General features: G+C 37.6%; 1 protein-coding gene across 1 annotated transcript in view; it reads right to left on the bottom strand.

The window, feature by feature from the left end:
• LOC137640061 (recQ-like DNA helicase Blm) overlaps nucleotides 1–17,041 on the bottom strand; it is a 394,741-nt gene that overhangs the window by 112,512 nt on the left and 265,188 nt on the right. The window contains exon 13 of the mRNA XM_068372487.1: nucleotides 1,632–1,724. Within this exon, the coding sequence (XP_068228588.1) occupies nucleotides 1,632–1,724 (93 nt within the window). The remainder of the gene's footprint in view (nucleotides 1–1,631; nucleotides 1,725–17,041) is intronic.

Below are 17,041 nucleotides of genomic sequence, written 5' to 3'. Positions count from 1 at the left end.
TATCATTGATAGGAGAAAGGATTAAGGAGGTAGAATCATTTGAATATTTAGGAACTATAATCTCTAATACAGGTATACCTCACCTTATGTCAGTAATTGGTTCTAGGAGAGGCAACTCAAGCTGAAAAACGACGCAAGTCGAATTTACTTGTCCCTGAATTTCCACAAATAACTATTCCCATTTCTGTATCTTATTTATAAATGCAATTTAAATATGTGGTTAATAAAAATCTATTTTAGCTTACAAACAAAGAAATTTTAGTCTTTAATTTAGTACCGTAGAAGGTAATCTAATTTTAGGAATAAATGTACATCCGTACTTGTAAATGTAAATGTTTACAGTACATCGCGGGGTGTTTATTTGTGAATGTGGTTTGGTTTAAGATAGTATAAAATAGAAAAATTTTGTAAGGTTGAATAAAAAATCAAATTGTTACAATTATTTTGCGATAATATAAAATAAACTTAGTTATTACATTTATTAATATTTTTGTTTACAGTGCGTAAGTAGATGGCTGCGGATCGTCAGTGCCAATGGCTGATTCGTCTGTTGTTGCTGTTCGATGTGCATTTTAATAAACTGGTCGAGAGTTCGTTGAACTATGTTCCTCTTTTCTTCAATGATTACATGATAGGGAGCTAAATCATATCAACAATATTCTGTCAACTTTATGTAAGCATAATCGCAATACCGTCGTGACCTTGAAAACAGCTAATACAAAAAAAAATAAATAAATAAATAAAAAGTGGTAATTGCTGTTGTTGAAAAACATCTTTAATTGATAATAGAAAAGTGCAAAAATTATTAAACGAAGCTCAAATAACATTGAAAACCAGGATTATTGTAGACATTTTTCAGTATACTTACCTTATGCTGTCAGCTAAAGCTAAAGATCAGCTGACAAAATTGAATGACGTTTTAATCCCAGTCTAAGATTGAACATAGATTTAAGGAAAGTAAAAGTTTATATTATGTGTAGTATTTACCTGACACTTTCTAAAGAAACAAAAATTTCTGTTAAATCTGTTTGAGAGAGAGAGAGAGAGAGAGAGAGAGAGAGAGAGAGAGAGAGAGAGAGAGAGAGAGAGAGAGAGAGAGAGAGAGAGAGAGAGAGAAACGTATCCATATAATAACTAATAGTAAATTGGCTATAAACAAAATCTATAACATGCTCTTCGCACTCTCAAAGAGAGATTAGTTCAAACTTTTAGCTGGGCTCCACAAGACACTAGTAGAGTTGGAAGAGACAGGCCTACATAGCTAAAGACTATGAAGCGTGAAGTTGATGATGAAGAGAGAAGTACAGTATTGATTTAAAAGCTCAACATAGAGATGAGCGACAAAATCTAACTGAGGCCCCTTATGTCAATAGGCATAGGAGATGATGATGATAGTTTCTTGATATATTTGTACTCCCTGATATATGGTACAAAATAACTCCACTAGACACTAATATATGTAATGCATCAAAAAACATTTAAAAATCCTTTGCACATTTCTAACCATTACTCAACATCATATCAAATTCATGATTCAGGACTCACATGCAAAAAGATATAACTGCCTATGAAAAATTTAATTCATTTGACATTGTTAACACCATTATTTAAAACAGTATTCTTCTACTTACATCAAGAGATGTCAACTTTTGTACTTGGTCAAGTATCAGTGATCTTAAAGGTGATATTACAATGCAGACACCATCACATAAACAGGCTGGCAGCTGTAACATAAAATTGTACAGTAAATCAAAATATCATTCAGGAAGTAAACAAATATAGTTAAGTAAATAGTGATTACAAATAAAAAGCTTACAGAGGTACTTTTAAAAATAAAAATATAACAACTTACCGTAAACATAGTGTATTTTGGACAAATTTAACTCTCCATACAATATACAGTAAACAATTTCTAACTTGTTCAAATACACTATAATACTACTTTGGACTAGATTATTCTACAAGATTATTTATTCAAGCATCAATTTTCCATTTTGTAATTAAATGGTAATATAGTTGCTGATGATGGTGATTTTAGTACATCTAGACATCCGATGTTAAGTTTTCACAGATTAGTGTTTTAGGACCTCTATTATCTTAGTCTTATTGTTTGAGGGCTTTCAAAGTACTGTTGTTCCTCAGTATAAAAATAACTTTGAATACGAACAAATTGGTACATGAGCTTGTGTCAGTCTGTAAGCAAACATTTCCCCTATGTATGCTAATTTTTGTGGGACAAGTAATATGGAGACAAGCCCCGATGTGGAGAAATCAGTCATGCAGTACCCATTTACCCCCCATGCAGTGTTCAGGGGCATTTAACCCATTGTATTATTAATTTGATCACCACCGGCTCCCTGCTCAGAGCATAACTCTTCTACTTTCAGAGCATCACTAGTAGAAGAATCATCTCTAGTCCACATCTTTTACAGCATTTTTTTTTGTACAGTTAAGACCACATGTTCTACAGTAGCTCTTGTTAATCATAAAGACATTTTGTTCTGCTTTCTAATCTTAATAGTATCATGACAATGGCCAGAACAGGGTTATGAAGATGCTAAGAAAAAATAAAAGATTACCAGAGAAATGAAAAAAGAAACTATTCCAAAGCATGAACGAAGTATGGGTGTGGCAATTTTGCAAACACTGTACATTAGTACTACTGTACAACATCCGCAATTGGTATAGTTACAATTCTGAACAATAAAAAAGATATCAAAGCATTTGATAATGCAAAACCAGTGCTGACATTGATGAATCAATGATAACGTCTTCTTATGTCCAAAGGTTTCTGCTTATCTGGAAGGAAAAAGTTAGCAGGTGATGCAATTCTTATCTATATACCAAGGCACTTTCCCCAATTTTGGGGGGTAGCCAACATCAAACAAATGAAAAAAAGTGGACCTTTCCTCTCTACCCTCCTATATCTATATACCAAGGCACTTTCCCCAATTTTGGGGGTAACCAACATCAAACAAATGAAAAAAAGGGGACCTTTCCTCTCTACCCTCCTCCCAGCCTGACAAGGGACTCAACAAAGTTCGGCTGGTAATACTAGGGTGCCACAGCCCACACTCCCCAATTATCCACCACAGATGAAGCTTCATAATGCTGAACCCCCTACTGGCACAACCTCCGCGGTCATCCAAGGCGACCAGAGGAAGCAGCAGGGCCTATCGGAACTGCGTCACAATTGCTCGCCATTCATTCCTATTTCTAGCACGCTCTCTTGCCCCTCTCACATCTATCCTCGTATCACCCAGAGCTTTCTTCAACTTCATCCATTCACCCAAACCTTGGCCTTCCTCTTGTACTTCTCCCATCAACTCTTGCTTTCATCACCTTTAGCAGACAGCCATTTTCCATTCTCTCAACATGGCCAAACCACCTCAACATATTCATAGCTACTCTAGCTCCTAAATCATATCTTACACCTGTCCTCACCCTCACTACTTTGTTCCTAACCCTATCTACTTGAGATACACCAGCCATACTCCTCAAGACACTTCATCACAAATACATTGAATTTGTCTCTCCGTCACTTTCATTTCCCCACAACTCCGATAAAAATACATCACAGTTGGTATAATCACTTTCTCATACAGAACTCTCTTTACATTCACGCCTAACCCTCTATTCTTTACCACTTCCTTCACTGTCCCCAACACTTTGCATCCTTCATTCATTCTATGATGTACAACTGCTTCCACTCCACCATTTGCTGCAACAACAGACCCCAAGTATTTAAATTGATCTACTTCCTCAAGTAACTCTATATTCAACATGCCATTCAACCTCACACCACCTTCCCTTCTCATACATCTCATAACCTTACTCTACCCACATTAACTCTCAACTTCCTTCTCTCACACACCCTTCCAAATTCTGTCACTAATCGGCCAAGCTTCTCTTCCGCGTCTGTAACCAGTACAGTATCATCCGCAAAAAACAACTGATTTACCTCCCATTCATGGTCATTCTCGTCTACCAGTTTCAATCCTCGTCCAAGCACTTGAGCATTCACCTCTCTCACCACTCCATCAACATATAGATTAAACAACCATGGCGACATCACACATCCCTGTCAGAAACAGCAACGGTATTGGAGCTGCATAAGATGCAACATCAAGAAAATACGGAAGAGATTTCAACTAAGGAGGAGGAGGAGGAGGAGGAGGAGGAGTGACAAAGCTCCAAGGTGAATTTAGAGAGATGTTAAGAATGTGGGAAACCGTGCAAAAATTTGTATAATACATATCACCCAGATAAAACTTAAGCAGGGTGTGCAAGAAATCTATCTACTAAGAATGTAACGTCTAATTTCCATTACATTCTAAAGAAAAGGAAGAAGCAGATGTCTCTAGATAGGTTTCATGGTCCAAACAAAAAGTAAAAGCGTAAAGAAAGACAATCAAGTGTCTTGAATATCTAAATTTAGCAATTCAGTTTGTGATAGTGAATGTACTTCAAGAGCCACCTCCCGATAAGTTCTCATGGAGGGAGATTCTCCCTCCAATCAGTAAACCCATCCTGTCTCATATCCCTCGTCCCAGCCACAACTCTCATCAAAAGTAAAGTGTGAGTTAATTTATTAATACTTCTACCTTCCATTGTGAATTATTAACTTGGGTTAATTTCTGATGTTAGGGATTATAAATTTTTCAATAATTTCTATAACAAACCTTTATAAATGAGTACATACTGCATATACTGTATGTGTACTTATGGATGTGTGGAACATTTCAAGTGAATTTCATTTATTTCTTATAGGAAAAATTGTTTAACTTGTACATAAGCACTTTAGCTTGCACGCTCACTAGCAAATGAATTAAACTCGTAAACATGAAGTAATGTACCACTGTACTTTACTATAGATAGCAAATAATGTCTCCTTACAGGTTTCAATTTTCTAAGGGAAAAAATTATGTTGCTTTTATGTAAGGAGATTAGGAAAGGAATGGTAGGTGTCATCAGTGGGGCAAAACATTATTGAATAATAGACCTCACAGTAAGTTCCCCTTCCAAGATTATCTTTGTAGAGTTAACACTACTTATCTCAGTGATGGACACTTTCAGTTCTGTTGCATTTAAAATTTCACCACTTGAGCTATATTTAATAAGAAAATGGGTTATTGAACATCTAAAAATAAAGAAAATTCTTCATAATCTTTTTTTTTTTTGTCATAAAGAATATTTTGGTAAGGAGATATCAATAATGTGTATTCAGTGTATGGAAAAGTTATATTCTAGACATACTTTTATATAAAATACATAAAAGTAATGTATTGATACATCTTATTTTGTCAGTAAATAGTGAATATTCATATTTCACTTTTCAGGTGACAATGGTTTCAAAATTCATATAAAAGTCTTTGTGTCTGAAAAGCTTGTATGATGATATGATTGATAATTCAAGTAGCCTAATGTGAATCTTGTATATATCCTTGTACCTCATGCTATCTTTTCTACCATTTTGGCCTTATACAATTACCAGACACTACGTATTTGTACCAATTATCTTGCTATATGGCTGATCTTCTTTCATGGAGTATTCTGTGGTTTGGTCAATCCCATGGTCTGGCACATTTTGAATAGGCAGCCATCAGTTCAATTATCTTCTACTAGATCAAAGCTGATAGGCTCTTAACTTGTGTTCACACGGAAGTTACTATTAATATAACCTTAATAACACGAGCATAATAAAAATATTAGTATTAATGGCATGATGAGAGAGAGAGAGAGAGAGAGAGAGAGAGAGAGAGAGAGAGAGAGAGAGAGAGAGAGAGAGAATTACAGTAAGACCTCTCTAATCTACATATATGGGAGGTTCCTTGCCAAATTTGCAACAGATTGCTAACCTAGCCCACCAAGTACAGCTAAAGCATGCCTCAGTTATCAGGCAGTGTATCTATTACTGTATAGTAGTAATTTCATTAAAGATATAGTGTAACACAGTCTTATCATTCTCTTCACAGTTTTCATAAAAATCATAAAGAATATATCTAAAGGTTCATGTTTCCATAGTGCCTCCATAGCATGAAGTCAGTTCTGGGTGTGACAGATTCTGGAATTTTTTCAGTGATAGCGGCGCTGCCAGCTTGATGGCATACTACCAGGTTAACATCCCCAATCTCTCTTTATATACTGTGACGGGCCGAGAGAAGGTTGAAAGCAACTGAGTAAGTTTATTGTAGAACACTCTCCTTTATATACAAAATCTCAAGGCAACAAGAATTTTCATGTTAAAAAATCGACACTGTTACAGAGGAGAAAAGCAGACATGATTTTTCAGGTTCTTTTTAGTGCAAGGGGAGAGCGAAGATACAAGCACAAAATGAACTATGTACGATCGTGTGACACACGGTTGGTACATGGCTCCCCCCCAAAAAATGTCATACTGAACATGTTAAATAGGGCGCCCTGAATCTGGAGAGGTAGTAGTAAAAAACTGCGCCGATTAGCGGCAGTGAGTGGCTGTAGAAGTCGTTGGTTGGGGCGCGAGCGAGTGGTGGATGATGGGTTGCTTTGTTGCCGCTCCGGCTCGTCACGGGGTAGGCGTGTATGTCCTACGGCATTCATAGGCGTGTGTGTCCTACGGCATTCATAGGCGCGTGTGTCCTACGGCATTCAAAGGCGAGTGTGTCCTATGGCATTCATAGGCCTACAGCATTCATAGGCGTGTGTGTCCTACGGCATTCACGTCAGCTTCGGTTGAAGTTGAATAGGTGTCCTCTTCGTCAGGAGTGGAGGCGTTGATGGAGGTTTTGAAGGTCATGAAGTGGCTGTCCATAAGGGCGTCGGCTTTGGTCATCAAGTCCTTTATGGGTAAACTATCGACATCGGGTATGGCAGCGCGTACAGGTTTGGGTAAACGGCTTACCCCAAGGGCATGAAGTAGGTTCACCTCACGAGGAGAGCCGTCTGCGGCAGGTTGGAGGCGAGTGACACTGGTCATTTTCCTGAGGGTGAGCGAAACCCTTTGGTCCCCCAGCGGTTGTTGAGAGAGCTGAAAAAGCGTTGCTATACAGGGGGCTGGTGACGGCGAGTACTGCTGCAGAAGGTATGCGTTGACGGTGTCATAGTAACGGTGAGAGGTGGGGGGAGGCGGGAGGAGCGAGTCACTCCAGGGTCACCAATGTGACAGGGCCGAGAGAAGGTTGTGACTCAAAGGCAGGTTGAAAGCAACTGAGTAAGTTTATTGAAGAACACTCTCCTTTATATAAAGTATTTCAAAGCAACAAGAATTTTCATGTTAAAAAATCGACACGGTTACAGAGGGGAAAAGCAGACGTGATTTTTCAGGTTCTTTTTAGTGCAAGGGGAGAGCGGAGATACAAGCACAAAATGAACTATGTACGTCGTGTGATACACGGTTGGTACAATACACACACACATATATATATATATATATATATATATATATATATATATACAGTATATATATTTATGATAGAAATAATGAAACACCTGAACCAGTACAAAACATAATAGTAGAAGTAATGAAAGCATTGAAAGGCATGAAAAGAGGCAATGCAGCAGTAGAAATGGCCCAGCAATTGATTTGATAATAGAGGGAGGAGATTTCATAGTAGTAAAACTGGCTGAACTTTACAAAAAATGTCTCCAAGAAAGCTCTATACCTAAAGCTTGGAAAAACTTTATTTCTGGGCTCAATCCCTGTGCCGCGCAGTGAAATGCTCCTTAAGCACCATTTCAAAGGAATATAACTGCTAATATTACCAGAGAAAAAATGTAAAGGAATGCTAGGTTGAACTAGCTCGCTCACCTAATGGTGTCGGTATAGACTGGGGCGAAATACCAGAGGTCTCGTACCATTTAGACTTCTCCTCTTCGAAATCCCCCAATAGTGAGGTGCCGTTCAACCTCCCCTGCCTCGCAGACCAGTACTACTAACTCAACCCACGCTTGCCCATCACTCCTTTCAAGCACCTCTTTGATATAAGTCCAAGTTTTTTATTTTCGTGTGTTTCATTGGATTTATCATCAACTTTCTCTCGATGGCCGATTCCCAAGATACCCCATCGAAGTTAAGTACCTTATCCATGAGTTTTTAACGAGATTGGGCAGTGTCATCTTTGTTTTTATTATTGAGAAGTGTTTATATATGAGCGGCGTCCCCGTTCTTACTTTCGCCTCTGCCCTTTGTCTCGTTAGTTCGTCCGTCTTTTATATTCGTTCGATCCTTTAGGAGTTTTTTCCTTATATTCATTTAGTACACCGACTTTATGCTTGCTATATGAAAGCATAAAGTCGGTGTACTAAATGAATATAAGGAAAAAACTCCTAAAGGATCGAACGAATATAAAAGACGGACGAACTAACGAGACAAAGGGCAGAGGCGAAAGTAAGAACGGGGACGCCGCTCATATATAAACACTTCTCAATAATAAAAACAAAGATGACACTGCCCAATCTCGTTAAAAACTCATGGATAAGGTACTTAACTTCGATGGGGTATCTTGGGAATCGGCCATCGAGAGAAAGTTGATGATAAATCCAATGAAACACACGAAAATAAAAAACTTGGACTTATATCAAAGAGGTGCTTGAAAGGAGTGATGGGCAAGCGTGGGTTGAGTTAGTAGTACTGGTCTGCGAGGCAGGGGAGGTTGAACGGCACCTCACTATTGGGGGATTTCGAAGAGGAGAAGTCTAAATGGTACGAGACCTCTGGTATTTCGCCCCAGTCTATACCGACACCATTAGGTGAGCGAGCTAGTTCAACCTAGCATTCCTTTACATTTTTTCTCTGGTAATATTAGCAGTTATATTCCTTTGAAATGGTGCTTAAGGAGCATTTCACTGGGCGGCACAGGTCTCTCGCCCAGAAATAGATTTTTCCTCCGTCAAAATCCCTTTATTATACTAATTCATAAAAAGGGAGATATAAAAGACCTAAAAAATTACCGCCCAATAAATTTACTCTCCATAATACTTAAATATTTACAAGATCATATTAAGCCCAATAGAAAGAAAGCTACACTTTAACCAACCAAGAGAGCAGGCAGGTTTTAGAAATGGATATTAAATAACTGACCATATCTATGTAACTAACCAACTAATGGAAAGACTACAGAGTATGACAAACCACTATGTATGACATTTATAGACTATGAGAAAACTTTTGATTTTGTCAAAACCTCAGTACTGTAGTAATGAAAGCTCTTTAAAGACAGGGAATAGACAAATCCTATGTTAGGACACTTGAAGATATCTATACAAGAAGTACAGCAATCCTATAACTATATAAATATATTAAGAAAATTCCAACCGAGAAAGGAGTTAGATAGGGAGACCACATGATTAAAAAAGTTATTATAAATTTAGATTGAGAAAATATAGGAATTAATATTAATGGGAATACCTTATACCTTAACTTCATATTTGCAGATATAGTTGTGTTTAGTGAATCATGAGAGGAATTGCAAAAGATAATAGCAGATTTCAATAGAGAAAGAAAAAACATAGGACTGAAATGGATATGAGTAAAACTAGGATAATGTTCAATAAAAATACAGAGACAACAAATAAGTTATGGACAAGCTCTAGAGATTGTTAATGAATATATATACTTATGGCAGACAGTGTTTCCCCTGGACACAAGAATAAAATTAGAAGAAGGATAAGCATGGAATGGAAAGCTATTGGTAAAGAAAATGAGATTATGAAAAGTAAAGTGCCAATTTCTCCAAAAAGGAAAAATATTTAATGAGATGGTCCTACCTCTTTTAACTTATGCATCATAAACTTGGAGCCTTACTAAAGCCTTAGAACATAAGCTAGTCACAACTCAGATGGCTTTGGAAAGAATAATGATGGGAACAACACTAAGAATCTGTAGGAGCAACATGGATATGAGAGCAAACTAAAGTACAGTAGGAGATATTGTAACAACATATAAGAAAAAGATATGGGCAAGGGCAGGACATATAATGAAAATGAGAGATGATAGATGGACATTAAGAATAACAGAATGGATCCTTCGAGATTGCGGGAAAAAAAAAAAAAACAGGGGAAGGAAGAGAAGACGATGCATCGATGAACTAAGGAAGTTTGCAGGTGTGGACCGGCATAGAAAGACAATAAACAACACAAGTGGAAGGACACGTCTGGGGCCTTTGATCTGCAGTGGACTAGTAATGGCTGATGTTGATGATAATGATGGTATATGTATGTATACATATATATATATATATATATATATATATATATATATATATATATATATATATATATATATATATATATATATATATATATATATATATATATATATATATATATATATATATATATATATATATATATATATATATATATATATATATATATATATATATATATATATATATATATATATATATATATATATATATTATATAGTATGTATATATATATATTTACCCACACACACACACACCACACACACACTCATACATACACGATAATGCCTTACAATACAAAATTATTTGGTTCTGTAGTGGCTTTTGTCCCCTGATATTTTGCATTAAAAGTCGCCTTTTACATGTAAATAGCCTAATTTGCTCCAAGCCCCACAAAAACACTGCATGAAATTTTAATAAGACTAAAATCTACGAAACACAATGAAATACAACCCTTTGGAAAATTCAATAATAACATAACCATTAATAACCAGTAAATCAAATGTATAATTAGAACAGACAGTACAGTAACGCAATAATAAATGTAAAATGCAGTAACAAAAATGTGTAACCTTACCTTTGGAGTGAGGTGATATTTGAGAGCGAAGTGGCATGGTGGCAGAGGAGGATGACAAATGGCAGAAAACATTAATAATTAACTTTATGAAACATATTAACAAATGGAAGAAAATATTAACACTTAACGTTACGATAAACTTGAAATCAAATATTTTTTATTTTTGCCTTTATCTAATTTGATTTTTTTTACTTTACATTTCGTACTTTCTAAATTTTATAATTTTCTTCATCACTTCAACTTATTTTTATCACTTTCAGCTTCCTCTTGGCTTACTAGTATCAAAGGCCTTTTTAATAAATAACTATCCAAGGAAGCTTGTTTCTGCCTCCTTCTTAAAAGGTTCCTGAATGACTTAGGCAAACGTCATCAACCTGCTCAAGAATACGACGTGTAAACCTTTTCTGGGTGTCTCTTTTCTACAAGAGCTGCAATTTTATGGTAGCCAGCTAGACTCTCCTTAATTTCTACTGTTGTCAGCGGGTCATCCTTCTCCTCCTCGCTGCTAAAGAACTGTTCATGAACGACGTTCACTTGCATGGCCTCCAACTCCTTTACGTCGTCCGTCATTAGTTTCTCTTGATGTTCTACGGGAAACTCATTAATGCCATCTTCATCGACTTCCAGACCCATGGACATCCCAAGTCTAATGATCTCAGCAACCTCAAATTGAGCAACAGGTTCAGGATAGTCCACTTTTTCAGCTTCAGCTTGGCTTATATGGAAGCCATCGAAATCTCGTGCGGATATGGCACCAGGCTACAGCTTCTTCCAAGCCTAGTTCAAGATGGACCTCGAAACCTCCCACCAAGCTGTATTGATGAGTCTGAGGCATATCATAACACCAAAATACTCCTTCCAAAATTCACACAAGATGAGGTTTGTGCTGACAGTGATTTTGATACCTCTCTTGAAAAGATATTTAGTATAGAGCTTCTTAAAGTTTAAAATCACTTGCTGGTCCATGGGCTGGAGGAGAAGGGTGCTGATAGGCGGAAGATAGAGAGCCTTGACGAACAAATAATCCGCTAGGATATCTTCCTCAAGGCCAGGTGGGTGAGCAGGGGCATTGTCCAACACCAGCAGGCATTTAAGAGGGAGGTGCTTCTCTCCCAAATATTTTTTCAGTCGGGCTGAAACAAAGATTTAGCCACTCGGTGAACAAGTGTCTTGTTACCCAGGCTTTTGCATTAGCCCTCCCAATCACCGGAAGCTTCTCCTTCAGCACTTTGTGGGCCTTGAAGGCTTGAGGAGTCTCGGAGCGATGCATCCGCAGGGGCTTCACCTTACAATCCCCATTGGCATTTGCACAGAGTGCAAGGGTAAGCCTGTCCTTCATAGGCTTGTGCCCAGGGAGCTTCTTTTCTACTGTCGTGATGTATACCCAACGAGGCATTTTCTCCCCCCCCCCCAAAAAAAAAAACCAGTTCTGTCAAAGTTAAGAATCGCTGGAGACTGTAGCCTTCCTGGAGAATCAACTCGTCGAATGTCTTAAAGGCTTCACTCGCTTTTAAGTTCGAACTGGCAGCCTCCCTATACTGCACCACCCAATGAACGTGAAACCATATCTTAAATTTTTCAAAGAACCCCCGAGAAGCCTTGAACTCTCTGGGTGCATGCTTCAATGTTCCTTCTCCTACGTCGTCTTTGGCCTGAACACGCACGAGATCACTGAAAATGGTGCTGGTCTTCTGGCAGATTATAGTCTTGGTGATCGTGTCTCCAGGGATTTTTTTGTTCTTAATCAAACTAAGAAACAGTCTCTCCCTCTCATCATGGATGTGGCTCCTCTTGCAGGAGAAAACAATCACACCCTTAAGAGTTGTTGCTTTGATGATTTCCTTCAGTTAATAATGGTTCCTATCGTAGATGGATTTCAGCTATATTCCTAGTATCACACTTAAATGCATGCCAGCCACATACTTCTTAATTATCTCAAGCTTCGTCTCCATAGAAAGCATTCTCTACTTCTTCTTTCCCTGAACATCAGCAACTTTCTTGGAACCCATGGCTAATAATGTGCAATAGGCCAGTCAATAGGAGGAAAAAAGGCTGAACAAGGAAAAAATTCACGGAAAGCTGGAACAAGCTACATTATCTTTGTAATAGGATATTTAATTACATTAATTTTGCACCCCTCTGCCGGCCCGGATTTGGTTGCCATCTTGGAAAAATGGTGGCGAAAAATAGTTTCTTTTTTTTCTTAACAAATTATCTTGCTTAGGATCAATTTAGCTGAGAGTTTACTGCTGTATAAAATAATCGTCAGAAAGTTTTCTATAAAAGCTTGTTTATTCATTTTTTAAAATTTTTTGTACCCTTTTCGTGCAAGGAGTACAATATTCGAATCTAATTTTTTCCTTCCCTTTGTGCCTGAATAGCATGTGGTTATTTTTCTTGCATGCAATAATATATAATGGTTCAAGTTTCTAAGCTAACTTTAGTTCTTTTGTTTCAAGATTATGAAAACTGACCCATAGCCTATCAGTGATTGCTATATCATGGAAAAATGTGTGCAGACATGGATAGACTACAGTGTTAAATGGAAAGATGGAAAACAATTAAAAGGCCTAGAAAGTGTGAAAGTGCCTGAAAAATGTAGGAAGGTGCACACAAAAGCAAGGAGTGCTTAAGCTTTCCGGTCAAAACAGGAACCCTCTCAAATGCCTACAACGTCTCGGAGAAGTCGTCCGAGATTTTGACTCTCTTAATTATTGTGTTTTTTTTATGTGGAAAAGAAGCTTCATATGATTTTCTATTAAAAAAAAAAAAAAAAAAAAAAAAAAAAAAAAAAAAAAAAAAAAAAAAAAAAAAAAAAACAACTAACTAACTTTCAACTGACTGTGAATCTGTTGATTGTGTCGAGACTTCATGTTAGGGACATTATTTTGAAAGCAAGTGAAATGAGAAATGATAAGTAGGGCCAAACAGTACGTACTTGCATATCCAATGCAGTTGATTTAGTTGCTGCTGAGGCATAGTACCATTCAACCGGCCTGAAAAAATTCTACCAAGCATATCCTGGGATGAAATGGGGTCGTCACAAAAGTGATACATTATAGAGGCAATGACATATGCTTTTTACTAGCTGGAAGAAAATAGAGAAGAATGTCAATTTACTTTCAGTAAAATTTTTTAGGCATATGAGGGTGAGCTACCAACTGAAAAAACAATAAAGTCTAAACTGAAAGAAACATATGGAGACGATATTGTTTCAGTGAACAAGAACCGAAAGCCTGTGGGGTGTTTCCATGACACAGGGAACAAAATTCTGACTGATGCTTGGTATGAAAAACAAAAAAGTAAGGACGAGTAAGAAGAGTGACTACTAGTAAATGCAGCCGCCAAAATAACTGCTGAAGATATAAGGTCACCGATATATGAAACTGATCTGTATCCATGACCGTAAAATTTCTTAACTGACATGGATTCTCTTATACCAGATACCAGTCACGTACATTGGCTTTTAAGGAAATAAGTCCAGTTTATACTGCTTAAGCTTTAGACTGTCATTGTGGGAAACTACTTTTCACATTCAGCATTTAGTCTGTAATTGTAAAAAAACAAACTAAGGAGTGTGACTGACGACCTCTGGCATAGAATTTTGGAAATTTTCGAAATTCCCCTCAGCTGTCTTGTTAAAATTGTTGTAGTGAAGAACAAGAAAGGTCATATAAGTCAATGGGATAGGAAGTGCACAGCAATTTCACATGCTATTCTGACTGCAGCTAGACCACATTCTTTCATATCCCCTCTACAAATAGGCCTTTCTGTTCATCTCAGTCAAAAGTATGGTAATAAGCACCTTCTGAACGTACTCTCTACCTTAGGATTATGTGCTCCCTATGCTGAGGCATCGCTCTTTCAAGTGTCAGCTTTATATCATCCAGCCAGGGAACCTCAGACTGACATATTAACAGTTTGTGTTTGACAATGCTGATGTAAACATTTGTATGATTGATGGATTCAACACTTTCCACAGTATGGGAGGGATTCAGTGTGTCACACCTTCTCTAAATGATCCTACTTCAAATGAGCCAAAAGGAAGACTACAAAAGATCCCCTGTGCATCCTCTGTTGGACAATTTGACTTTGTTCCCAAGAAAGCATTTGAATACGATGGAACTCTTGTGGCTACTTGGAAAATGACAAAAGAAGAGTGTCCAGGATGGCATGGTTACATAGAGTAATGTACTGCACACTTGCCATATGATGTGTCCCAAATCTTATATCTTCCCTTTACATACAGTCCACCTACAGATTATGACACCATATACACAGTACTTAACCAAGCTGTAGAGAAGTGCAAAAACACAAACAACAGTTGCTTTGTAACCTTTGACCAACCCTTGTATATGAAGGCTTGTGGTATTGTAGCTAAATGTGATCAAGGCTCACACCTAAGTAATGTTATTGTATGCCTTGGTGGTTTCCACTTATTGATATCCTTTATGGGTGCCATTGGTTACATCACGAATGGAAGTAGAATAAGAGAACTTTTTAATACTGCATATGCAAGTGCATCTGCTGACAAAATGTTGACTGGGCATGCTTATGCAAGAGCTCTCAGGGCACACATACTTGCACATGCTGTCCTGGCTACACTAATTTTGTATGAAACTGATCTCTCTTCAGATGAAAAGTTAACAATAGAAGCAAACTTACGGAAGATCGACTCTACATTGATTGACAATGAAGTGTTACAAAATGTTATTTTCCTTAGTAAAATAAATTTTTGAATATACTTACTCGATGATCATATAGCTGTCAGCTCTGCTGCCCGACAGAAAAACCTACGGGCGGAATATGCCAGCGATCGCTATACAGGTGGGGGTGTACATCAACAGCGCCATCTGTCAAGTAGGTACTCAAATACTCGATGTCAACAAAGAACCAATTTTCTCCTCTGTCCACTAGGTCTCTATTGGGGAGGATGGGTGGGTCCTTTAATTTATGATCATCGGGTAAGTATATTCAAAAATTTATTTTACTAAGGAAAATAACATTTTTCAATATTAAACTTACCCGATGATCATATAGCTGATTCACACCCAGGGGGGTGGGTAGAGACCAGCATTACATGTTGACATTATTATGAGCTAAGTATTCCGTATTTTATTTTAGCAGTTATTCAAAATAACAAACATAAAATAAATAAGTACCTGGTAAGGAAGTCGACTTGAACAATTACTCTGCCTTTTTAAGTACGTCTTCCTTACTGAGCCTCGCGATCCTCATAGGATGCTGAGCGACTCCTAGGAGCTGAAGTATGAAGGGTTGCAACTCATACTAAAGGTCCTCATCAAAACCTCTAATCTAGGCGCTTCTCAAGAAATGACTTTGACCACCCGCCAAATCAAGTAGGATGCGAAAGGCTTCTTAGCCTTCCGGACAACCCAAAACAATAATAAAACATTTCAAGAGAAAGATTAAAAAGGTTATGGAATTAGGGAATTGTAGTGGTGGAGCCCTCACCACTACTGCACTCGTTGCTACGAATGGTCCCAGAGTGTAGCAGGTCTCGTAAAGAGACTGGACATTCTTAAGATAAAAGACGCGAACACTGATTTGCTTTTCCAATAGGTTGCGTCGAATATACTTTGCAGAGATCTATTTTGTTTAAAGGCCACGGAAGTTGCGGCAGCTCTAACTTCGTGTGTCCTTACCTTCAGCAAAGCTTGGTCTTCCTCATTCAGATGGGAATGAGCTTCTCGTATTAACAGTCTGATAAAATAGGATAAAGAATTCTCTGACAAAGGCAAAGATGGATTCTTAACTGAACACCATAAAGCTTCAGACGGGCCTCGTAAAGGTTTTTAAATAGAACTTAAGAGCTCTTACAGGACATAATACTCTTTCTAGTTCATTTCAAACCATGCGATAAGTTTGGAATATCGAACGATATTGGTCAAGGCCGAGAAGGCAGCTCGTGTTTGGCTAGAAAACCAAGTTGTAGAACATGTAGCCGTTTCGGATGAGAATCCGATGTTCTTGCTGAAGGCATGAATCTCACTGACTCTTTTAGCTGTGGTTAAGCATATCAGGAAAAGAGTCTTAAAGGTGAGATCTTTCATGGAGGCTGATTGAAGCAGTTCGAACCTGTCTGACATAAGGAATCTTAGTACCACGTCTAAATTCCAACCAGGTGTAACCAAACGACGCTCCTTCGTGGTCTCAAAAGACTTAAGGAGGTCTTGTAGATCTTTATTGTTGGAAAGATCTAAGCCTCTGTGACGGAAGACTGATGCCAACATGCTTCTGTAACCCTTGATAGTGGAAG

The sequence above is a fragment of the Palaemon carinicauda genome, chromosome 4 (assembly GCF_036898095.1).
Source record: "Palaemon carinicauda isolate YSFRI2023 chromosome 4, ASM3689809v2, whole genome shotgun sequence".
Taxonomy (NCBI): domain Eukaryota; kingdom Metazoa; phylum Arthropoda; class Malacostraca; order Decapoda; family Palaemonidae; genus Palaemon; species Palaemon carinicauda.
The sequence above is the reverse complement of the archived record's forward strand: the minus strand, read 5'-3'. Positions and strand labels throughout refer to the sequence as shown.